Genomic DNA, 18789 nt, shown 5'->3' with positions numbered 1-18789 from the left:
ACAAGTGGCTTGAAACCTTTCAAGAATTTTTCAAAATTGCCAGAGGCCTCTAAGTACTACCGAAACATGCTCAGAACATGCCAAATGCTTCTACAAGTGTCCTAAACTGTTCAAGGTTTTTTTGAACATTGTCAGAAGGCTCTAAATGCTTCTGGTACTTTACCAGAACTTTCCAGAAGCCTCTACAAATGTTTGAAACCTTTCAAAATTTTTTAAAAATTGCAAGAATCCTCTAAATACTCCTGGAACTTTCCCAGAACTTGCCAGAAGCCTCTAAATACTCAACGTCACAAAAGCTTCCACAAATGTCTGAAACCTTTAAACATTTTTAAAAATTGCCTGAAGCCTCTAAATACTCCTGACACTTTCCCAAAAATTGCCAGAAGCCTCTACAAATGTCCTAAACCTTTTAAGAACTTTTTAAAATTGCCTGAAGCCTCTAAATACTCCTTAAACCTTTCCAGAACGTCTCAAAAGCTTCTGAAAGCGTTCTAAACGTTTCAAGCATTTTTTAAAATTTGTCAGAAGCTTCTAAATACTATGGAAAACCTTCTGGAACATGTCAGAAGCTTCCACAAGTGAACCTCGCTTTTGTAAAACTGTCAAAAGGTTTTAGGACAATTTTGGAAATTCCAAAAACTAAGCAGAGGTCGCTAGAGTCAACACTCGCTAAAAAAGCGAATTTTCCATCAAAGAACCGGAACAACAAGAGAATCCTTCGGAACTACATCTAAGCAGGGGCGAATAAAAGCGTTACAGCGATTTGAACAGATTTAGTTCCCGTCGATCTACATTAGAACGCGCCGATTACACTGATAGATACAAACGCGCAGTGTAATTCATATTGTGGGTTTTTGTTATTACAAATTATAGTGTAAAAGTAGCATGAAGACTGATCCCACCAGGGTGAGAAGGAGGGTGTGCTTTTCACGGTTTGGATTCTAGACAAATCAAGGTAAATTCCATAGATTACAGAGTTTTTTTCAGTTTTAATCTAGCCAGTTTGTTACGCAGTAAACGTTGCAAAATTAAGTATTTTTTGGGAGAATGAATAAAACTAACCTAAAACTCCAAAAGTTACTTTCCTAGGTGGCAATATGATACACTTATTGTGACGTAAATCTCCTCAAGCATGACAATAATATGAAACATATGAGACAATTCCAAATTTTATATGACAAAACTGCATTGCTGCTGGGATTAAACTGTCTTATCTTTAAAAAATATATTTGTTTTCTATATCTTCAAGGTTTCTGTTTGTTATCTTTATTGAAGAGTGGTGTGAATCAATAATCCATTTTTTTCTTAATTGATTTTAAACCACGGATTGCTTTTTTGTGAGAAATGATCATTAATATACACACAAAGCAATCAGGAAATTCACTGCACTTAATGTACATTATCGTTCATTTGTTACATAACTAATTACTTTATTAAATCTGTTAAAGACTATTTTCGCTTTGCAATTAAAGTCGTTTGTTTGGGTAAATCCCTGTCATTAACGGTGCCATTTCAAGCAATTTTAGACTTTACTTACCATACAGATTAAATGTCAAAAATCTTGATTATGAAATATTGCGAAGCAATGCTCTCTAGACAAAGATAGAGATAAACATATCTGTCATAAAACTCAAATTTCCACAATACAAACAAACGCAAACTGTCACCACTATTTCCGCCATATTGGAATTTTTGACAAGCACCTTCTAGGCTTTCTAGTATAGTAGGCGGTGCCGCATCAGATAGTTCACCGCCTACTTTACCAAATAAAATCATTGAAAACTGGTGTTTTTCTTGATACAAGTCCAATCACGGAATATCTCTGGAACTAGAAGAGCAAAAATTCTGAAAAAATTCACGGACATACTACAATAGTCCACGCATCTATTTTTCACAAATTTCAACCCTGTAACTATACAGGGTGAGTCTGGGTAGAGGGCCAAACTTAAGCGCAATGTTTATGAGATATTGACAAATTTTGAAAATTAATATCACCGAAACTACTTGATTGAGAGTGGTGATTTTGGTACTAGTTTAGGCTTTTGGCTCCTTGCAGTAAAAATTTTGGGTAAAAACCAGTACCCAACTTAATCACTTTGAGTAAAGTAATTGCAAACAGTTTTTCTCAAATATCTCGAAAACTGTATAAGTTAGAGATTTGAAATTTTTATTATTGGATGTATCTTGGTAAAACGCAACTTTTACCTTATATACACTTTTTCAGTACAGTCTACCGTTTGTCCGGGAACAATCAAAACTGTTAAATTTGGTTATAAAACTGTTATAGGTTTGTAGAATGTGACAGGAACCAGCCAGTGTCTTAAAACTGTCAAAAAAAAATGTTTTCCCAGAAAAGAACTATCAAAATTAGACTTAGAACAGTCGCTAAAGCGTAACTTTCAATAACAAATTAACTCGTAATAGTTATTGTTTATACAACCGAAATTCCGCAGGAACATTTGTAATAACATGAAAGACGGTTATTTATTGTTACTGGAATACCAAAAACGTGTTGATAATGCGTAAATTAATTACACACAGGGCAGAAATCAACTTGTTTGCGCCACATTGCCGATAAGCAGTTTTCGTCTAATTTTTAACTTTGTTTTGGGTGCAGTCACTTGGTTAAAGCTCTGTAACTTTCAAGATTACTAAGGGAGATTTATGAAATTTTTTTCACAATATTTTAGACACTTTAGGTTATATTGTGTAAAAAAAGCACGCTTCTAACACAAAAACTGACTTTGTGGTGAATTTTCAAAGTTTCAGTACAAACTATTAACTTGTGCACTTGGTGCACTTGGTTAAATCTATGTAACTTTTCGGAAAATTTCGGTTTTTGTTTGATTCACGTCAATTTAAATACAGTTTAGGAAATTGTTAAAGAAAAAAACCGCAAAAAAGCTGAAAATCTAGGTCAAGAACGTTCATTGACAAACACACCTTTTACTTATTCTTTCACTGTTGGTTTCAATGTTTACAGGAAATTATTTTTAACCGTTTATTAAGTTCAAGATCACGTGGTGTTCAAGCGAAAACAAATGCGTTTTTTTTTTTTAAATGACAATTATACCTGCCCAATGACAATGACCCCGATAAGACTTATTGTTGTCACGCCATTGAGTCAAGAAAAGACTAATTCGGACTACTAATGCATAAAAGTACCCAAAATAAACTATTAGCTAAACAAAAACCAGATATCTTTTATACTATATCATTCAAATTGTTACTAAATAGAAACAAAATAAAACCATTAATTAAATATAATGACGTCAGTAATAGTTCAATTGCTTATTTCTTATCATTGTAGTGCGTTAAAGAATGATTTTAATACTTTTGTAAGGCTACAATCAAACCAAATTGAGATGACGTGTATTTGAATGTGACGTTTTGTCTTCCATATTATTGACTTTCCTTTTAAAGGTCAAAATGATAGTTTGCATACCTGAGACGCAGTTAATACCTGACTGATCGCAAATAGTACTTTAATAATACAATTTCTATTCAAATTTGATGTTTGCTGCATGTTTGTGTCAGTACAAAGAATTGCATACGGGGTGTCATTGGTCAAGCTTTTTTTCCCTAAAATAATTAGAGAGGACAAACTGGTTGTTACTTTTTTGAGCCATCTTGTAGGCTGGTGTGTTTCGGTGCCACCCTGTAAATGTTTTTCCGATAAAACCAAAACCGAATACAACACGACAGATAAACATACTTAAAAATGTATTTTATAACTCCACGATCAGGTAAAAGGTTATTTATACCTCAATGATTGTATTAAGGCAGTTGACAGAATCAAGCAAAAGTTTGATGCGCAATTTAATTTAATTATTACATTTTGAAACCCTGAAATTCTTAACATTAGTTCCGGTGAGTATTTTCAATTCAATTTTTCCTAATTTGTGTTTTTGTATGTATGCCCGCTATGGTAAAAACTTACCAAAACGCTTTTTCAACGATTTAAGTGTATAAAACCCTAATTTTACGTAAAAAACTAAACAGTTCTGACAAACCTCCGGCATGTCACGTGACACTTGACGTCAACAACCAATAGCCCAATTTGTTAAGCACTAGATAGGCAACCAACCGTTTTAGTAACATTCTAGTTGGCCTTGACCAAATCTGTCAATATTTTGCACGCTTATTTTAGGTGATTTTTCACGTAAAAATTACTGTTTTCATAACAAATTAGTGCGGAAAAGTGTCCCTGTAGTATCAGTCAGTGATTATGTATGAATATCAATGGTTTCAACATAGAAAACCTTAAAATTCTTAACATTAGAAAACCAATAACCTAATTTGTCTGACAGTCTAGTTGGCCATGATCGAATCTGTTAATGTTTTTTTGCTGGTTTTTCATGTAAAAATTACTGTTTTCATAACAAATTAGTGCGGAAAAGTGTCCCTATAGTATCAGTCAGTGATTATGTATGAATATTAATGGTTTCAACATAGGAAACCCTGAAATTCTTAACATTAGCTCCGGTAAGTATTTTCAATTCAATTTTTCCTAATTTGTGTTTTTGTATGTATGCCCGCTATGGTAAAAACTTACCAAAACACTTTTTCAACGATTTAAGTGTATAAAACCCTAATTTTACGTAAAAAACTAAACAGTTCTGACAAACCTCCGGCATGTCACGTGACACTTGACGTCAACAACCAATAGCCCAATTTCTTAAACAGTAGATAGGCAACCAACCGTTCTAGTAACAGTCTAGTTGGCCTTGACCAAATCTGTCAATATTTTGCACGCTTATTGAGTGCCTCTGGTACACGTTATATAGGGTGAACAAAAAAGAACTTTTCTCGCTGTAAATCAGTAATGTTGTCGTAGTTCAGGATTTTCCTTAAATTTGTTCTAACAGCGTCAAAGTGACAGAATTGGCAACTAAAATTTCCACAAAAACCCCTAAAAATTTTTAAAATTATTTTTTGGGGTACAGAGGTAATTTTTGGTGTTTGTAGGGCTACTTTGGAGGTGGGAGAGTGTAGAAAACGTGAAATCAACCCTGAAAACCAGGCTTTTTACCTGGAAACCACAAAAAATTCGGATTTTTAGCTGTTAATTTGGGGTTTTAGCCGAATTAGTGTAAACTAATTTTATGACAGTTTCAAGGTCTCACTTTGAGCTTATCCAGCCTTTACACAATATTCTAGACATATAGGCTATTTGACGTAGCACGTGACGTTGACAGGACTGGGCTAAGTTGTATCGTTTGGCCGCTAGAGGGCGTCAAAGTTGATTAACTGACGGCGTGATTTTGGAACTGTATTGCTGGTTGCATATTTGTGAGAAACAGTGGTTGCATTCGTCCACAATTTTTACTGGCAATATCTCAAAAACGGTTTGAGTGAACAGTGTCAAATTTTTACTGTGGACACCTCAGTAAAATGCAACTTTTATTAATTAACACATTTGTTAATCATTTCCGTGTAAGTGCGACTTATAAAATGCACTTTTAAATGAAGGACAGTCTAAACAAACGTATATTAAAGTTGCATCAGAAAATTAGGTTAGGAAAAACGTGTTTTTCTTTTAATCAGCTTATGTGTGATTTTATTTTTTTTTTTATTGTAGGAATGCCACTTTTCCGCCTAACCCCGTCGACCGTAACCGGAGTCATACCAGGGTGGACGCACGCGCCCACGCAAGCAAACAGCACACCTCAAGGTATTACATCGACCTTTCCGTTCACATAAACGCATAGATCACCCTGTAAAAGACGGAAAAAATAGTCGAGTAGCAATTGTTTACGATACCGGGTGACCTACAATAATACTGTCACATCATGAAAACTGGTTTTGCTCATTTCAAGAGCAAAAAAACGAGTTTTTACGGAAAGTTATTATGACCCATTTTCGCTTGTCATCTCCCGCTGGCCTAATAGTAAATCTCCTTGTGACAGCGTTTTTTTTCAAGCCAATTTCAACCGTACTGACATAAATGTTGTCGGTAAACACTAAAACTATTAATTACCACTTTACTGGTAATTGCTCAATAACTAATTGCGCTCGCACGTTCTACATAATTACATTTTTAGAGAGAGTAGAAAAAAAAACGGAACCATCAATAACAGATCAATAAATTAGCGCTTTTTTTCCATTTGACACTCAAAATATGACGATTTACGAAATTAAATGGGAATTTGTTTTGCCATTTGAAAGGTCGACACTCATAAATTTCGCGTTTTAAGACGTCTCTCTTAATTTACATGAATTAACACTGTGCGGAGTAATTGTTATTAATTTATGTATATATGGCAGTTATAACGCTTAAAATATGCGGAAAAACAATGGTAGATTGTGCAACAATGTAGTAAAACTACGGCCAATGTTGCCAGGTTTACCGTTTTTGTGATTCTTCTACCGTTTTCCTGATTTTTGGCAGTTCAAACCTTGGCCTTTGATTTTTCCTGACAGGCAGTTCAAAATTTGACACCGATTTTCTTCCTGACTGTACCAAATCTCGTAGGTTTTTTTATGTTATTGGATAGGAAATTTCATGAGGATTCCAAAAATGTGCTTAAAACAGTCATTTTTTCACCACAAATGGGTTTTACAGGCGATTTTGTCACTGACTGTTTTTTGAATCTGTGTTTCTGGTAGTTCAAACTTTGACACCACTTTTCTCTCTGACTTTACCCGATTTTGTAGTGTTTTTTTATGTCAGTAGACAGGAAATTTAATGAGGATTCCAAAAAAGGGCTTAAAACAGTCATTTTCTTACTCCAAGTAGGTTTTACAGGCGATTTTGTCTTTGACTGTCTTTTCAAACTGTTTCTGGCAGATAAAACTTTGACACCGCTTTTCTCCCTGACTGTATCAAACTTTTTACTGTTTTTTTAGTTTATTGGATAGAAAATTTAATGAGGATTTCAAAAATGTGCTTAAAACAGTCATTTTTTCACCACAACTGGGTTTTACAGGCGATTTTGTCCCTGACTGTTTTTTGAATCTGTGTTTCTGGTAGTTCAAATTTTGACACCACTTTTCTCTCTGACTTTACCCGATTTTGTAGTGTTTTTTATGTCAGTAGATAGGAAATTTAATAAGGATTTCAAAAATGTGATTAAAATAGTCAATTTCTTACTCCAAGTGGGTTTTACAGTCGATTTTGTCCCTGATTGTTTTTTGAATCTGTGTTTCTGGTAGTTTAAACTTTGACACCACTTTTCTCTCTGACTTTACCCGATTTTGTAGTGTTTTTTTATGTCAGTAGATAGGAAATTTAATGAGGATTCCAAAAATGTACTTAAAACGGTCATTTTCTCACTCCAAGTGGGTTTTACAGACAATTTTATCCCTGACTGCCTTTTCAAACCAAGTTTGAAGTCAAAATTTAGCAAGTCAGACGTTAACACCGCTTTTCTACCTGAATGTACCAAATTTTGTACTGTTTTTCGGGTTATTGAATAGGAAATCTAATGAGGATTTCAAAAATGTGCTTAAAACAGATTGACATTTTCTGTGGTTCACGTGACTGCTTAAATTATCTTCTAAAACCAAATTTGTCTAGATTCTGTAAGAATTCAAGTTTCAAAACGAGACGTGTTTCTTAGGTTTATGACAATTATTTTAACAAGTATCACGTGACCGTTTAGCGCTAAATAGTGCACTAAAACCACGTGATAATTGTCACTAACGTTAAACTGTGCTAAAAGGTGGACAAATGAAGGCAAATCAACATTTCAAAACAAATCAAGAATTTATGACCGATATTTTGACTGTCACGTGACTGCTTAGCTAAATTATCTTCTAAAACCACGTGATATCTGTCACGAATGTTAAAACTTTGTATTTTTGTAGTATACGGTTTATACAGCAAATTGGCATTATTTTTCAACGTAGATGTTCAAAACTGTTCGCAATTATTTAAAAAAAAACATCCTGTATAATAATGTAAACTTTGATTTTCTTATATAAATTGTTTATTTTTTGATATACCGTATATTGACTTGGCAACACTGGCTATGGCGGAAATCAAAGTAAAGTTTGATGACGTGCGAGTGACAAATGAAAAAACTTTTCCGACTGTAGTTTAATACAATAAATTTATCACAAATTGTTATTGGGAAATGTTTGTTGATTTTGTCTATTTTTAACCTAATTGCGTACTTTACATTGTTGCATAAGCATTCCATTCATCTAGTGCAAGAAACCTTAAGGTTAAGTCACCTTTTAACGGCCTTTTACAGTACAAGTAGGTGTATTGATGTATGTCTGGTTGCCTAACATTTATAAATTGTTTATAGTGGTTTACAGTTATCTGTTTAGTAACTACAAAATTACATCCCCAATTATGGTAAAACAACTTTCTTTGTATCTTACCGATTTTTTTCATGCTTTTTTTACTTTTTTCCTGTTTTATAATCTAGAAGCTTCCAAAAGCTTTTAGAACAGTCTAATAAATTTCAAATGCTCTTCAACTAGTCTAGAAGCTTCCAAAAAATTCTAGAACCGTCTAAGAATTTCCAAATGCCTCTAAAGCATTCCAGAACCTTTAAAATATGCTCTTTTTATTTTATACAGGGTGAAAGTTTTTTTTTTTAATCATTCAATAGAAGAAGGTGTGTGTGTGTTTATCAAGCAACTTAAAGCAACCCATACACGTCACGTTTGCTACGTACTAAAATTTCAAATTAATCTATAAAGTTGTTCGATAAAAGATAAATAATTTTTCTGTTTGGTTATTATAATGTGACGATGCGTCGCTTTTCGTAGTTGTGTGTAAATATACGGTAGGAACCACATTCGCGTTGAGATGATGTTATTTTTAATCAATTTTTGCGCTATTGTCGAGTGTGTGTACCGGTTTAATTGCTAATTAGTGTTTTTTTTTTTACGCTTTAAGTACCACCGTCAGTCTATAGTTCTGTGGTACTGTAGTTTCGTTCGATTTACTGGTAAAGGAAAACCGAAAAGTCAGTGACAACAGTTTTAGCAAACTGGTCGTAATTTAGCACAAAAAAGTTCTTGTTAGCGAGACAAATGACGTTTTCAGTCACCTGCCGATTGAATAGTTAAAAAAAAGGAAAAAATCCACTTTTTTCTGGTGCTGGTCGGTGCGAGAGTAACTCCTGGTGATGTATCGTATTTCGGATAAAATGGGTGAAGTGATTTGCAGCTATCCCGCTGACGAGGATTGCAAAGATGTACAGGAACGATTACTCGGTGAGTTTTCCTGATAACCACGAGGTTATCAGCCTGAAATCCGCGATTAACTAAACATTTCGACGAAAATTACCGGTGTTTTTGCAATTTTTAAGAGTACCTACCTACGTTTCAGGTATTTCCACACTCTAAGATTTGGACGATTTTGTTTATGAATTCCTTCGCTGAAAATTTCTGGGAAATTTTAGTTATTATTCTGAGAGAGCAAAATGCTAATTTTCAACACCCTGTATACTAGAAAAAACACAGAAATAGCTACAATATTTATCTTAAGCAATTTTTTGCTAAAATAATCCGAATTAACATTTTACTTTTATGTATCGATTGTAAGTTTAGTTGTTACAGGATGAAAACCGAAAAAAGCACATATTAGCATAAAAATCCATAATTTTCTTATTTTAAAAGCTACTATGATCATACACATCATCACGTATAATGGATTTGGGTAAATGGAATTGTTTTTAATCAAAATTGCCGGAAGCCTCATATCTATAACCATTATTCTGGTCTGAAAAGTATCTTAAACTTTCCAAGAATCTTTAAAAATTGCCAGGAGTATCCAGAACTGTTCTGGCACTGCCAGAGGCCTCTAAAAACATCTGGAAACCTTGTAGAAACCACTAGAGACTTCTACAACTTTCCTAAACTTTCTAGGAATTTTTTAAAATTGCCAGAAGCTTCCAGAACTGTTCTGGCACCGCCAGAGGCCTCTAAATACTTCTGAAAACTTTCTAGAAAGTACTGGAGACTTCTATAAGTTTCCTAAACCTTCTAGGAATTTTTTGAAATTGCCAGAAGCTTCCAGAACTGTTCTGGCACTGCCAGAGGCTTCTAAATACTTCTGAAAACCTTGTAAAAACTACTAGAGACCTCTACAAGTCCCCTAAGCCTTCTAGAAAGTTTTTAAAACTTCTAGGTGTCTCTAGAACCGTTCTGGCACTGCCAGAGGCCTCTAAAAACATCTGAAAACCTTGTAGAAACTACTAGAGACTTCTACAACTTTCCTAAATTTTCTAGGAATTTTTTAAAATTGTCAGAAGCGTACAGAACAGTTCTGGCACTGCCAGAGGCTTCTAAATACTTCTGAAAACTTTCTAAAAAGTACTGGAGACTTCTATAAGTTTCCTAAACCTTCTAGGAATTTTTAGAAATTTCCAGGGGTCTCTAGAACCGTTCTGGCACTGCCAGAGGCCTCTAAAAACATCTGAAAACCTTGTAGAAACTACTAGAGACCTCTACAACTTTCCTAAACTTTCTAGGATTTTTTTGAAATTGCCAGAAGCTTTCAGAAATGTTGTGGCACTCCCAGAGGCCTCTAAATACTTCTGAAAACTTTCTAGAAAGTACTGGAGACTTCTATAAGTTTCCTAAACCTTCTAGAAATTTTTTGAAATTTCCAGAACCTTCCAGAACTGTTCTGGCACTGCCAGAGGCTTCTAAATACTTCTGAAAACCTTGTAAAACTACTAGAGACCTCTACAAGTCCCCTAAGCCTTCTAGGAAGTTTTTAAAATTTGCAGGAGTCTCTAAAACCGTTCTGGTACTGCCAGAGGCCTCTAAAAACATCTGGAAACCTTGTAGAAACCACTAGAGACTTCTACAACTTTCTAGAAATTTTTTGAAATTGCCAGAAGCTTCCAGAACAGTTCTGGCACTCCCAGAGGCTTCTAAATACTTCTGAAAACCTTGTAAAAACTACTAGAGACTTCTACAAGTCTCCTAAGCCTTCTATAAAGTTTTTAAAACTTCTAGGTGTCTCTAGAACCGTTCTGGCACTGCCAGAGGCCTCTAAAAACATCTGGAAACCTTGTAGAAACTACTAGAGACCTCTACAACTTTCCTAAACTTTCTAGGAATTTTTTGAAATTGCCAGAAGCTTTCAGAAATGTTGTGGCACTCCCAGAGGCCTCTAAATACTTCTGAAAACTTTCTAGAAAGTACTGGAGACTTCTATAAGTTTCCTAAACCTTCTAGAAATTTTTTGAAATTTCCAGAAGCTTCCAGAACTGTTCTGGCACTGCCAGAGGCTTCTAAATACTTCTGAAAACCTTGTAAAACTACTAGAGACCTCTACAAGTCCCCTAAGCCTTCTAGGAAGTTTTTAAAATTTGCAGGAGTCTCTAAAACCGTTCTGGTACTGCCAGAGGCCTCTAAAAACATCTGGAAACCTTGTAGAAACCACTAGAGACTTCTACAACTTTCTAGAAATTTTTTGAAATTGCCAGAAGCTTCCAGAACAGTTCTGGCACTCCCAGAGGCTTCTAAATACTTCTGAAAACCTTGTAAAAACTACTAGAGACTTCTACAAGTCTCCTAAGCCTTCTATAAAGTTTTTAAAACTTCTAGGTGTCTCTAGAACCGTTCTGGCACTGCCAGAGGCCTCTAAAAACATCTGAAAACCTTGTAGAAACCACTAGAGACTTCTACAACTTTCCTAAACTTTCTAGGAATTTTTTGAAATTGCCAGAAGCTTCCAAAACTGTTCTGGCACTGCCAGAAGCTTCTAAATACTTCTGAAAACTTTCTAGAAAGTACTGGGAGGCTTCTATATCTAGAATATTACCTAATATTCTAGACACTTTGGGCTATATTGTGTAAAAAAATAAAGCTTCTAACATAAAAACCAAATTTGTGATAAATTCTTTAAGAATTTAGGCCCCTGGGTCCTAACTAACTGTATAAAGCTGTCAAAATCGTCCTGTCATGTAAATGTTGTTATTGTAATGTGTGACGTCATAGCAGTGTTGTTTGAATTTCGATATACATAACCACTGCAAAGTTGTTTCCCAATATAGTTTTAATGATAATCAAAATTCCAGCTAAAACTAAAGTAATGTGGCTTAGACAACATGGTGAACAAGCATCTACTTTGACTATTTGACAATTTACGTCAAAACGTCATAGGAAACAAAAGATAGAGAAGATTTCAAGCTTCCTAAAAATATCCCCGCATGAGTTGATTGATCATACCGTTTGGTCGCTAGGGGGCGTCAAATTTCCTTCACCATAAAATAACCTATTTTGTGACACCCGCTGCTTGGACCCTAAATTACTCTCTTATTTGACAAGTTACATCAAAATGTCATAGAAAACAAAAGATAGAGCAGATTTCAAGCTTCCTAAAAATATCCCCGCATGAGTTGATTGGTCACACCGTTTGGCCGCTAGAGGTCGTCAAAGTTCCTTCACCATAAAATCACATATTTTGTGACACCCGCTGCTTTGACCCTAAATTACTCTCTTATTTGACAAGTTACGGCAAAATGTCATAGAAAACGAAAGATAGAAAAAACATTGTTCTGTTTTCGGGTGATTAATTGGCAATTTCCTGCCGTTTAGCGAGAGGGGACTGATATAATTCGATTGAGGGCCCCCTTAAACTGTATTAAATCATTTAAGGTTAAAGACCGTGAGGGGACATGTGAATTTATCGTTTGTGCAACTGCACACCGACTTCCTAGTGCAACCAAAAGTGGTTGGAAGGTAGAAACGCATTGTCCACCAATCCAATTATATCTGGGGCAATAAAACATAAAATTGAGGCTTGTCAATTTATGGAACGGTCCAGTTTCCTGTTTGTTGCAACTTTTTGATTTAATTAACGACAATTAAAATAATGTTTCCTTATTAATATGCGTGACAATCTACGCCTTTCTTTTTTGTTTTATGATGAGGTCATTATTTTGTTGCAGAGATGCCGGAGAGACGTTCCAACAACTCCTCCTCCTCTGAAGAGGAAGAGGACATTATATCCAATGCTATTGGGGAGTTTGGCAGGTGGCAACTGCTACTTACCTTCATTCTGTCTTTAGTGAATATTCCATGCACTTGGCACATATTCGTACCGATTTTTCACGCAAGAGAACGACCATACGTGTAAGTATCTACGTTTTTTGTCAGTTATTGCAGTTAGTGGTAAAACTGTTTTTTTTTTAGCTGTGGAGACCCGTCTTACGCCTGTCAAACGTCGGACGCTTGTTGGGTGTCGAATGACAGCTGTCCCATCAGCAATAGCAGTAGCAGAGTCAAGTGCGACAACTGGAATTTCTCGGGAGACGGTAAGACTGATTTGTTCCAACATTTCGCATGCACCACCCTGTATCTTCTTATTTTTGTAATCAAAACACCGTGACACACTTTTGTGTCCGCTAACAATAGAATTACGTATGGCAAAATGTAATAAAAGTAACGAAGCTTAAGCGAATTTTTATTGCCGAAATCTAATCGTCCTGTGACGTAGGAGAATACGCCGGTCGCCATTTTGGACGATCGTCAGAGAGCTGGTTTACACCGCTCACAAGTCAGAAACACCTGCTTTCGAAATCTGTGTTAAACTTAATTCTTGTATTGATATTAAACACAGATATCACGTGGTTTTAGAGCATAGTTTAACTAGACAGTCACGTGACTACTATCAAAATAACTGTCGAATTTAAGAGCTAGAGTTTTGACGTTAGTGACAGTTCTCACTTGATTCACTCGGTCACGAAACAATTGTCAAAATAACTGTCATATATAAGAAACACCTTTCGTTACCCAAATCCACTTGGTTGGAGCACATTTTTGGAATTCTCATATAAATTTACTATCCAAGAACCTGAGTAACCGTACAAAATTATCAGTTAGAGAGATCAGGGATGTCAAAATTTGAACGGCCAGAAACACAGTTTGAAAAGACAGTCAGAGACAAAATTGCTTGTCAAACCCACTTGGAGTAAGAAATTGACTGTTTTAAGAACATTTTTGGAATCCTCATTAAATTTCCTATCTACTGACATAAAAAACACTACAAAATCAGCTAAAGTCAGAGAGAAAAGTGGTGTCAAAGTTTGAACTGCCAGAAACACAAATTCAAAGGACATTCAGAGAGAAAATCGGCTGTAAAACCCACTTGGAATAAGAAAATGACTGTTTTAAGCACATTTTTGGAATCCTCATTAAATTTCCTATCCACTAACCTAAAAAAACACTACAAAATCAGGTAAAGTCAGAGAGAAAAGTGAAGTCAAAATTGGAACTGCCAGAAATACAGATTCAAAGAACAGTCAGAGAGAAAATCGGCTGTAAAACCCACTTGGAATAAGAAAATTACTGTTTTAAGCACATTTTTGGAATCCTCATTAAATTTCCTATCCACTAACCTAAAAAAACACTACAAAATTTGGTAGAGTCAGGGAGAAAAGCGGTGTTAAACTTTGAACTGCCAGAGACAGTTTAAAAGGACAGTCATGGACAAAATCGCTTATAAAACCCACTTGGAGTGAAACAATGACAGGTTTAAGCACATTTTTGGAATCCTCATTAAATTTCCTATCTACTGACATAAAAAACACTACAAAATCAGCTAAAGTCAGAGAGAAAAGTGCTGTCAAAGTTGGAATTGCCAGAAACACAAATTCAAAGGACAGTCAGAGAGAAAATCGGCTGTAAAACCCACTTGGAAAAAGAAAATGACTGTTTTAAGCACATTTTTGGAATCCTCATTAAATTTCCTATCTACTGATATAAAAAACACTACAAAATGAGCTAGGGTCAGAGAGAAAAGTGGTGTCAAAGTTTGAACTGCCAGAAACACAAATTTAAAGGACAGTCAGAGACAAAATCGGCTGTAAAACCCACTTGGAATAAGAAAATGATTGTTTTAAGCACATTTTTGGAATTCTCATTAAATTTCCTATCTACTGACATAAAAAACACTACAAAACCAGTTAAAGTCAGAGAGAAAAGTGGTGTCAAAGTTGGAATTGCCAGAAATACAGTTTAAAAGGACAGACAGGGACAAAATTGATTGTCAAACCCACTTGAAGTAAGAAAATGACTGTTTTAAGCACATTTTTGGAATCCTCATTAAATTTCCTATCTACTGACATAAAAAAACAGAACAAAATCAGCTAAAGTCAGAGAGAAAAGTTGTGTCAAAGTTTGAACTGTCAGAAACACCGATTCAAAGGACAGTCAGGGACAAAATTGCTTGTAAAACCTACTTGGAGCCAGAAAATGACTGTTTTAAGTACATTTTTGGAATCCTCATTAAATTTCCTATCTACTGACATAAAAAACACTACAAAATCAGCTAAAGTCAGAGAGAAAAGTGGTGTCAAAGTTGAAACTGCCAGAAATACAGTTTGAAAAGACAGTCAGGGACAAAATTGCTTGTCAAACCCACTTCAAGTAAGAAAATGACTGTTTTAAGCACATTTTTGGAATCTTCAATAGATTTCCTATCTACTGACATAAAAAACACTACAAAATCAGCTAAAGTCAGAGAGAAAAGTGATGTCAAAGTTGGAATTGCCAGAAATACAGTTTAAAAGGACAGTCAGGGACAAAATTGCTTGTCAAACCCACTTGAAGTAAGAAAATGACTGTTTTAAGTACATTTTTGGAATCCTCATTAAATTTCCTATCTACTGACATAAAAAACACTACAAAATCAGGAAAAGTCAGAGAGAAAAGTGGTGTCAAAGTTGAAACTGCCAGAAATACAGTTTGAAAAGACAGTCAGGGACAAAATTGCTTGTCAAACCCACTTCAAGTAAGAAAATGACTGTTTTAACCACATTTTTGGAATCTTCAATAGATTTCCTATCTACTGACATAAAAAACACTACAAAATCAGCTAAAGTCAGAGAGAAAAGTTGTGTCAAAGTTTGAACTGTCAGAAACACCGATTCAAAGGACAGTCAGGGACAAAATTGCTTGTAAAACCTACTTGGAGCCAGAAAGTGACTGTTTTAAGTACATTTTTGGAATCCTCATTAAATTTCCTATCTACTGACATAAAAAACACTACAAAATCAGGAAAAGTCAGAGAGAAAAGTGGTGTCAAAGTTTGAACTGCCAGAAACACAGTTTGAAAAGACAGTCAGGGACAAAATTGCTTGTCAAACCCACTTCAAGTAAGAAAATGACTGTTTTAAGCACATTTTTGGAATTCTCATTAAATTTCCTATCTACTGACATAAAAAACACTACAAAATCAGCTAAAGTCAGAGAGAAAAGTGGTGTCAAAGTTTGAACTGCCAGAAATACAGTTTGAAGACAGTCAGGGACAAAATTGCTTGTAAAACCTACTTGGAGTAAGAAAATTACGGTTTTAAGCACATTTTTGGAATCCTCACTAAATTTCCTATCTACTGACATAAAGTCAGGAAGAAAAGCGGTGAAAAATTACATTGTTGCCAGAATAATACTAATACAATGTTCGTCAACTGTCAAAAATTATATGGTGATATTCAATTAATATACTCGTGACGTCATTTGATGGAATATTAACAATATTTGTTGTTTAACAGGTTTGACTATCATCTCGGAATTCAATTTAGTCTGTGATAGAGCCACGCTGATTAAAGTGTCCGAAATGATGTTTCTGGCCGGTGTGGCCGTAGGAGGTCTAGTGAACGGCATCATATCCGACAAGTATGGCAGAAAACGCACTTTACTGGCCTCCATATTTGTTCAGTGCACTTTGGGTACTACTTCAAAGTGACTCTATCAGCTAGAACTACAGTAATACAGTTTCTAGGTACGATCATAGCTTTCGTGCCCTGGTTTGAGCTTTACGTAGCTCTGCGTTGTATATTGGGGTTCTTCTCTGTTTCGGTGGTGTTCAGCGGGTTCGTGCTGGCTATCGAACTGGTTGGAGGTCACTGGAGAACCATCACCGGTATTTCCTATCTGTTTCCAGTTTCCCTAGGTTACTGTACCATAGCTGGAATCGCGTATCTTCTGGACAATTGGAGGCATCTACAATTAGCAGTGTCACTTCCAGGTGTTTTGTTTTTAGCCACTTGGTGAGTAATTTGTTTGTCTTTTGACCACCCTGTATAGCTTATATAGTAGAAATGTCACGCTACCGAAAGATTGAAGTATTTACACCGGGAATGTGTTGTCCAGAAGGGAGGACATATAGAACATCTGTTCAATTAAATCAGATACCTTTGCACAAGTAAATCTTTCAAAACCTTCAGCTCGTTTGACATTTTTTGGAAGAGAAATCATGGGTTATTAATGAACTGCAATTTAGGTGGATTTTGCCAGAATCTCCACGTTGGTTATTAGCCCTGGGACGGACTAAGGAAGTGATTGAAATCCTAGAAAGGGCGGCCAAGTTCAACAACAAAAGTCTGCCGCCCAATTTGGATAAAATCCTGGTGCCCGTGGCAACGGTGGATCAGAAAGAGAACAGAAATGTGGGAGTAAAAGACTTGTTCAACACTGTAGCCATGAGGAGCAGAACGTTTATTTTGTTTCTAATTTGGTTTGGAGTGTATTTGGTTTACTACGGCTTGGAATTGAATCTGAGCAATATTGGCGGTGACTTATATATCAATACGGTGAGAATTACTCCTTCTAGAATTCTAAACGTTACTAATTTATGGTTTTAGTTTGTGAGCGGGATTGTAGAAGTGCCGGCAGTTGCTTTGAGCATTCTGATCCTGAAAAAAGGCGGAAGACGTTGGCCATTGTCGTTGACAATGATCGTTTCAGGGATCTTCGCCTGTCTGGCCATCCCAGTTTCCTGGATCTCCGACGATTTGCAGTGGTTAATCACCACTTTTATGATGACCAGCAAGTTTTGCATCAGTTCGTCAAACGTCATTATGCCCGTATACACCGCGGAACTTTACCCCACCATCATCAGGAATATTGGAGTTGGGGCGGCTAACGTTCCTGCCGGTATCGCTTTAATGCTGGTACCCTACTTATGGGAGCTGGTGAGCACCAGAAAAAGTAACAAAAACCGTAAAATTTAACTGGTAATTCTAGACGGGGCTCCATGGATCCCTACCATTACTGGTGATCACCATTTTCGGTATGGTTGGTGGCGCCTCAGTACTGTTCCTTCCGGAAACTGGTATTCAGCCCTTGTCAGACACCCTGGACGGTAATCCGGCTGCTAGGATATCCAGCAATAACGGAGACGTTAAACAAATTAACAACAACACGTAAAACGATTATTTTACAGTGTTGTCTTGCCTCGTTGTTCCTTTTACTTTCACTTATATGGCAAAAATCACTCTGATTTTAGCCATAATTTCTTTTGTTTTTTTTTTTACTTAAACATAGTTTTCTACGTTGTACTTAAAGTATTTTTTAGTTCAGAATCGAATATTACTTAGTCTAGATTTGCTGTAAGTATTAACTACAACCATTTAATCAGAAAATTTTTAACAAACTCTGTACATATTGAATAGTCTACCTAAGCAAACTCGTTTAGTATTCGCCTGCAGTAGCCAACAAAATAATTTATTTTTTATATATTACGTTAATATTTTAGCAGCAGAATTATGTAATTATGTAATGTATAGTACACAATAAAAATAGTATCGTTAATTCTGTAATTATGTTTGATAGAACTTCTTTCCCTTATGACTGTGAATTAGATACAGTTTTAGCTTGTTTTATTACATTTTGACAGTTGTAAAACCTACTTGGAGTAAGAAAATGACGGTTTTAAGCACATTTTTGGAATCCTCACTAAATTTCCTATCCACTGACATAAAAAACACTACAAAATGAGCTAAAGTCAGAAAGAAAAGTGGTGTCAAAGTTTGAACTGCCAGAAATACAGTTTAAAAGGACAGTGAGGGACAAAATTTATTGTAAAACCTA

At 35.5% G+C, this 18789-nt stretch overlaps 1 protein-coding gene across 4 annotated transcripts; it reads left to right on the top strand.

Annotated features, from left to right (window-relative positions):
• The first annotated feature begins 763 nt into the window (after positions 1-763).
• Positions 764-18510, top strand: LOC145736420 (organic cation transporter protein-like). 4 transcript variants are annotated; one of them, XM_081990875.1, is made up of 9 exons: positions 764-955; positions 5582-5674; positions 12867-13050; positions 13111-13232; positions 16470-16646; positions 16700-16967; positions 17201-17510; positions 17562-17891; positions 17944-18510. In XM_081990875.1, the coding sequence occupies exons 2-9, from the start codon at positions 5584-5586 to the stop codon at positions 18124-18126; spliced, it is 1665 nt and encodes a 554-aa protein (XP_081847001.1). In that variant the 5' UTR covers positions 764-955; positions 5582-5583; the 3' UTR covers positions 18127-18510. The 4 variants fall into 4 exon arrangements, with proteins under 4 accessions (XP_081847001.1, XP_081847002.1, XP_081847000.1 ...); XM_081990876.1 differs by lacking the exon at positions 764-955 and adding an exon at positions 3852-3870; XM_081990874.1 differs by lacking the exon at positions 764-955 and adding an exon at positions 4416-4485.
• Positions 18511-18789: the final 279 nt, after the last annotated feature.

This window comes from Ips typographus, linkage group LG12, assembly GCF_016097725.1.
Source record: "Ips typographus isolate SLU linkage group LG12, UJ_Ityp_2.0, whole genome shotgun sequence".
Taxonomy (NCBI): Eukaryota; Metazoa; Arthropoda; class Insecta; order Coleoptera; family Curculionidae; genus Ips; species Ips typographus.
Note: the sequence above shows the minus strand (reverse complement) of the source record. Positions and strands in the feature narration are given on the sequence as shown.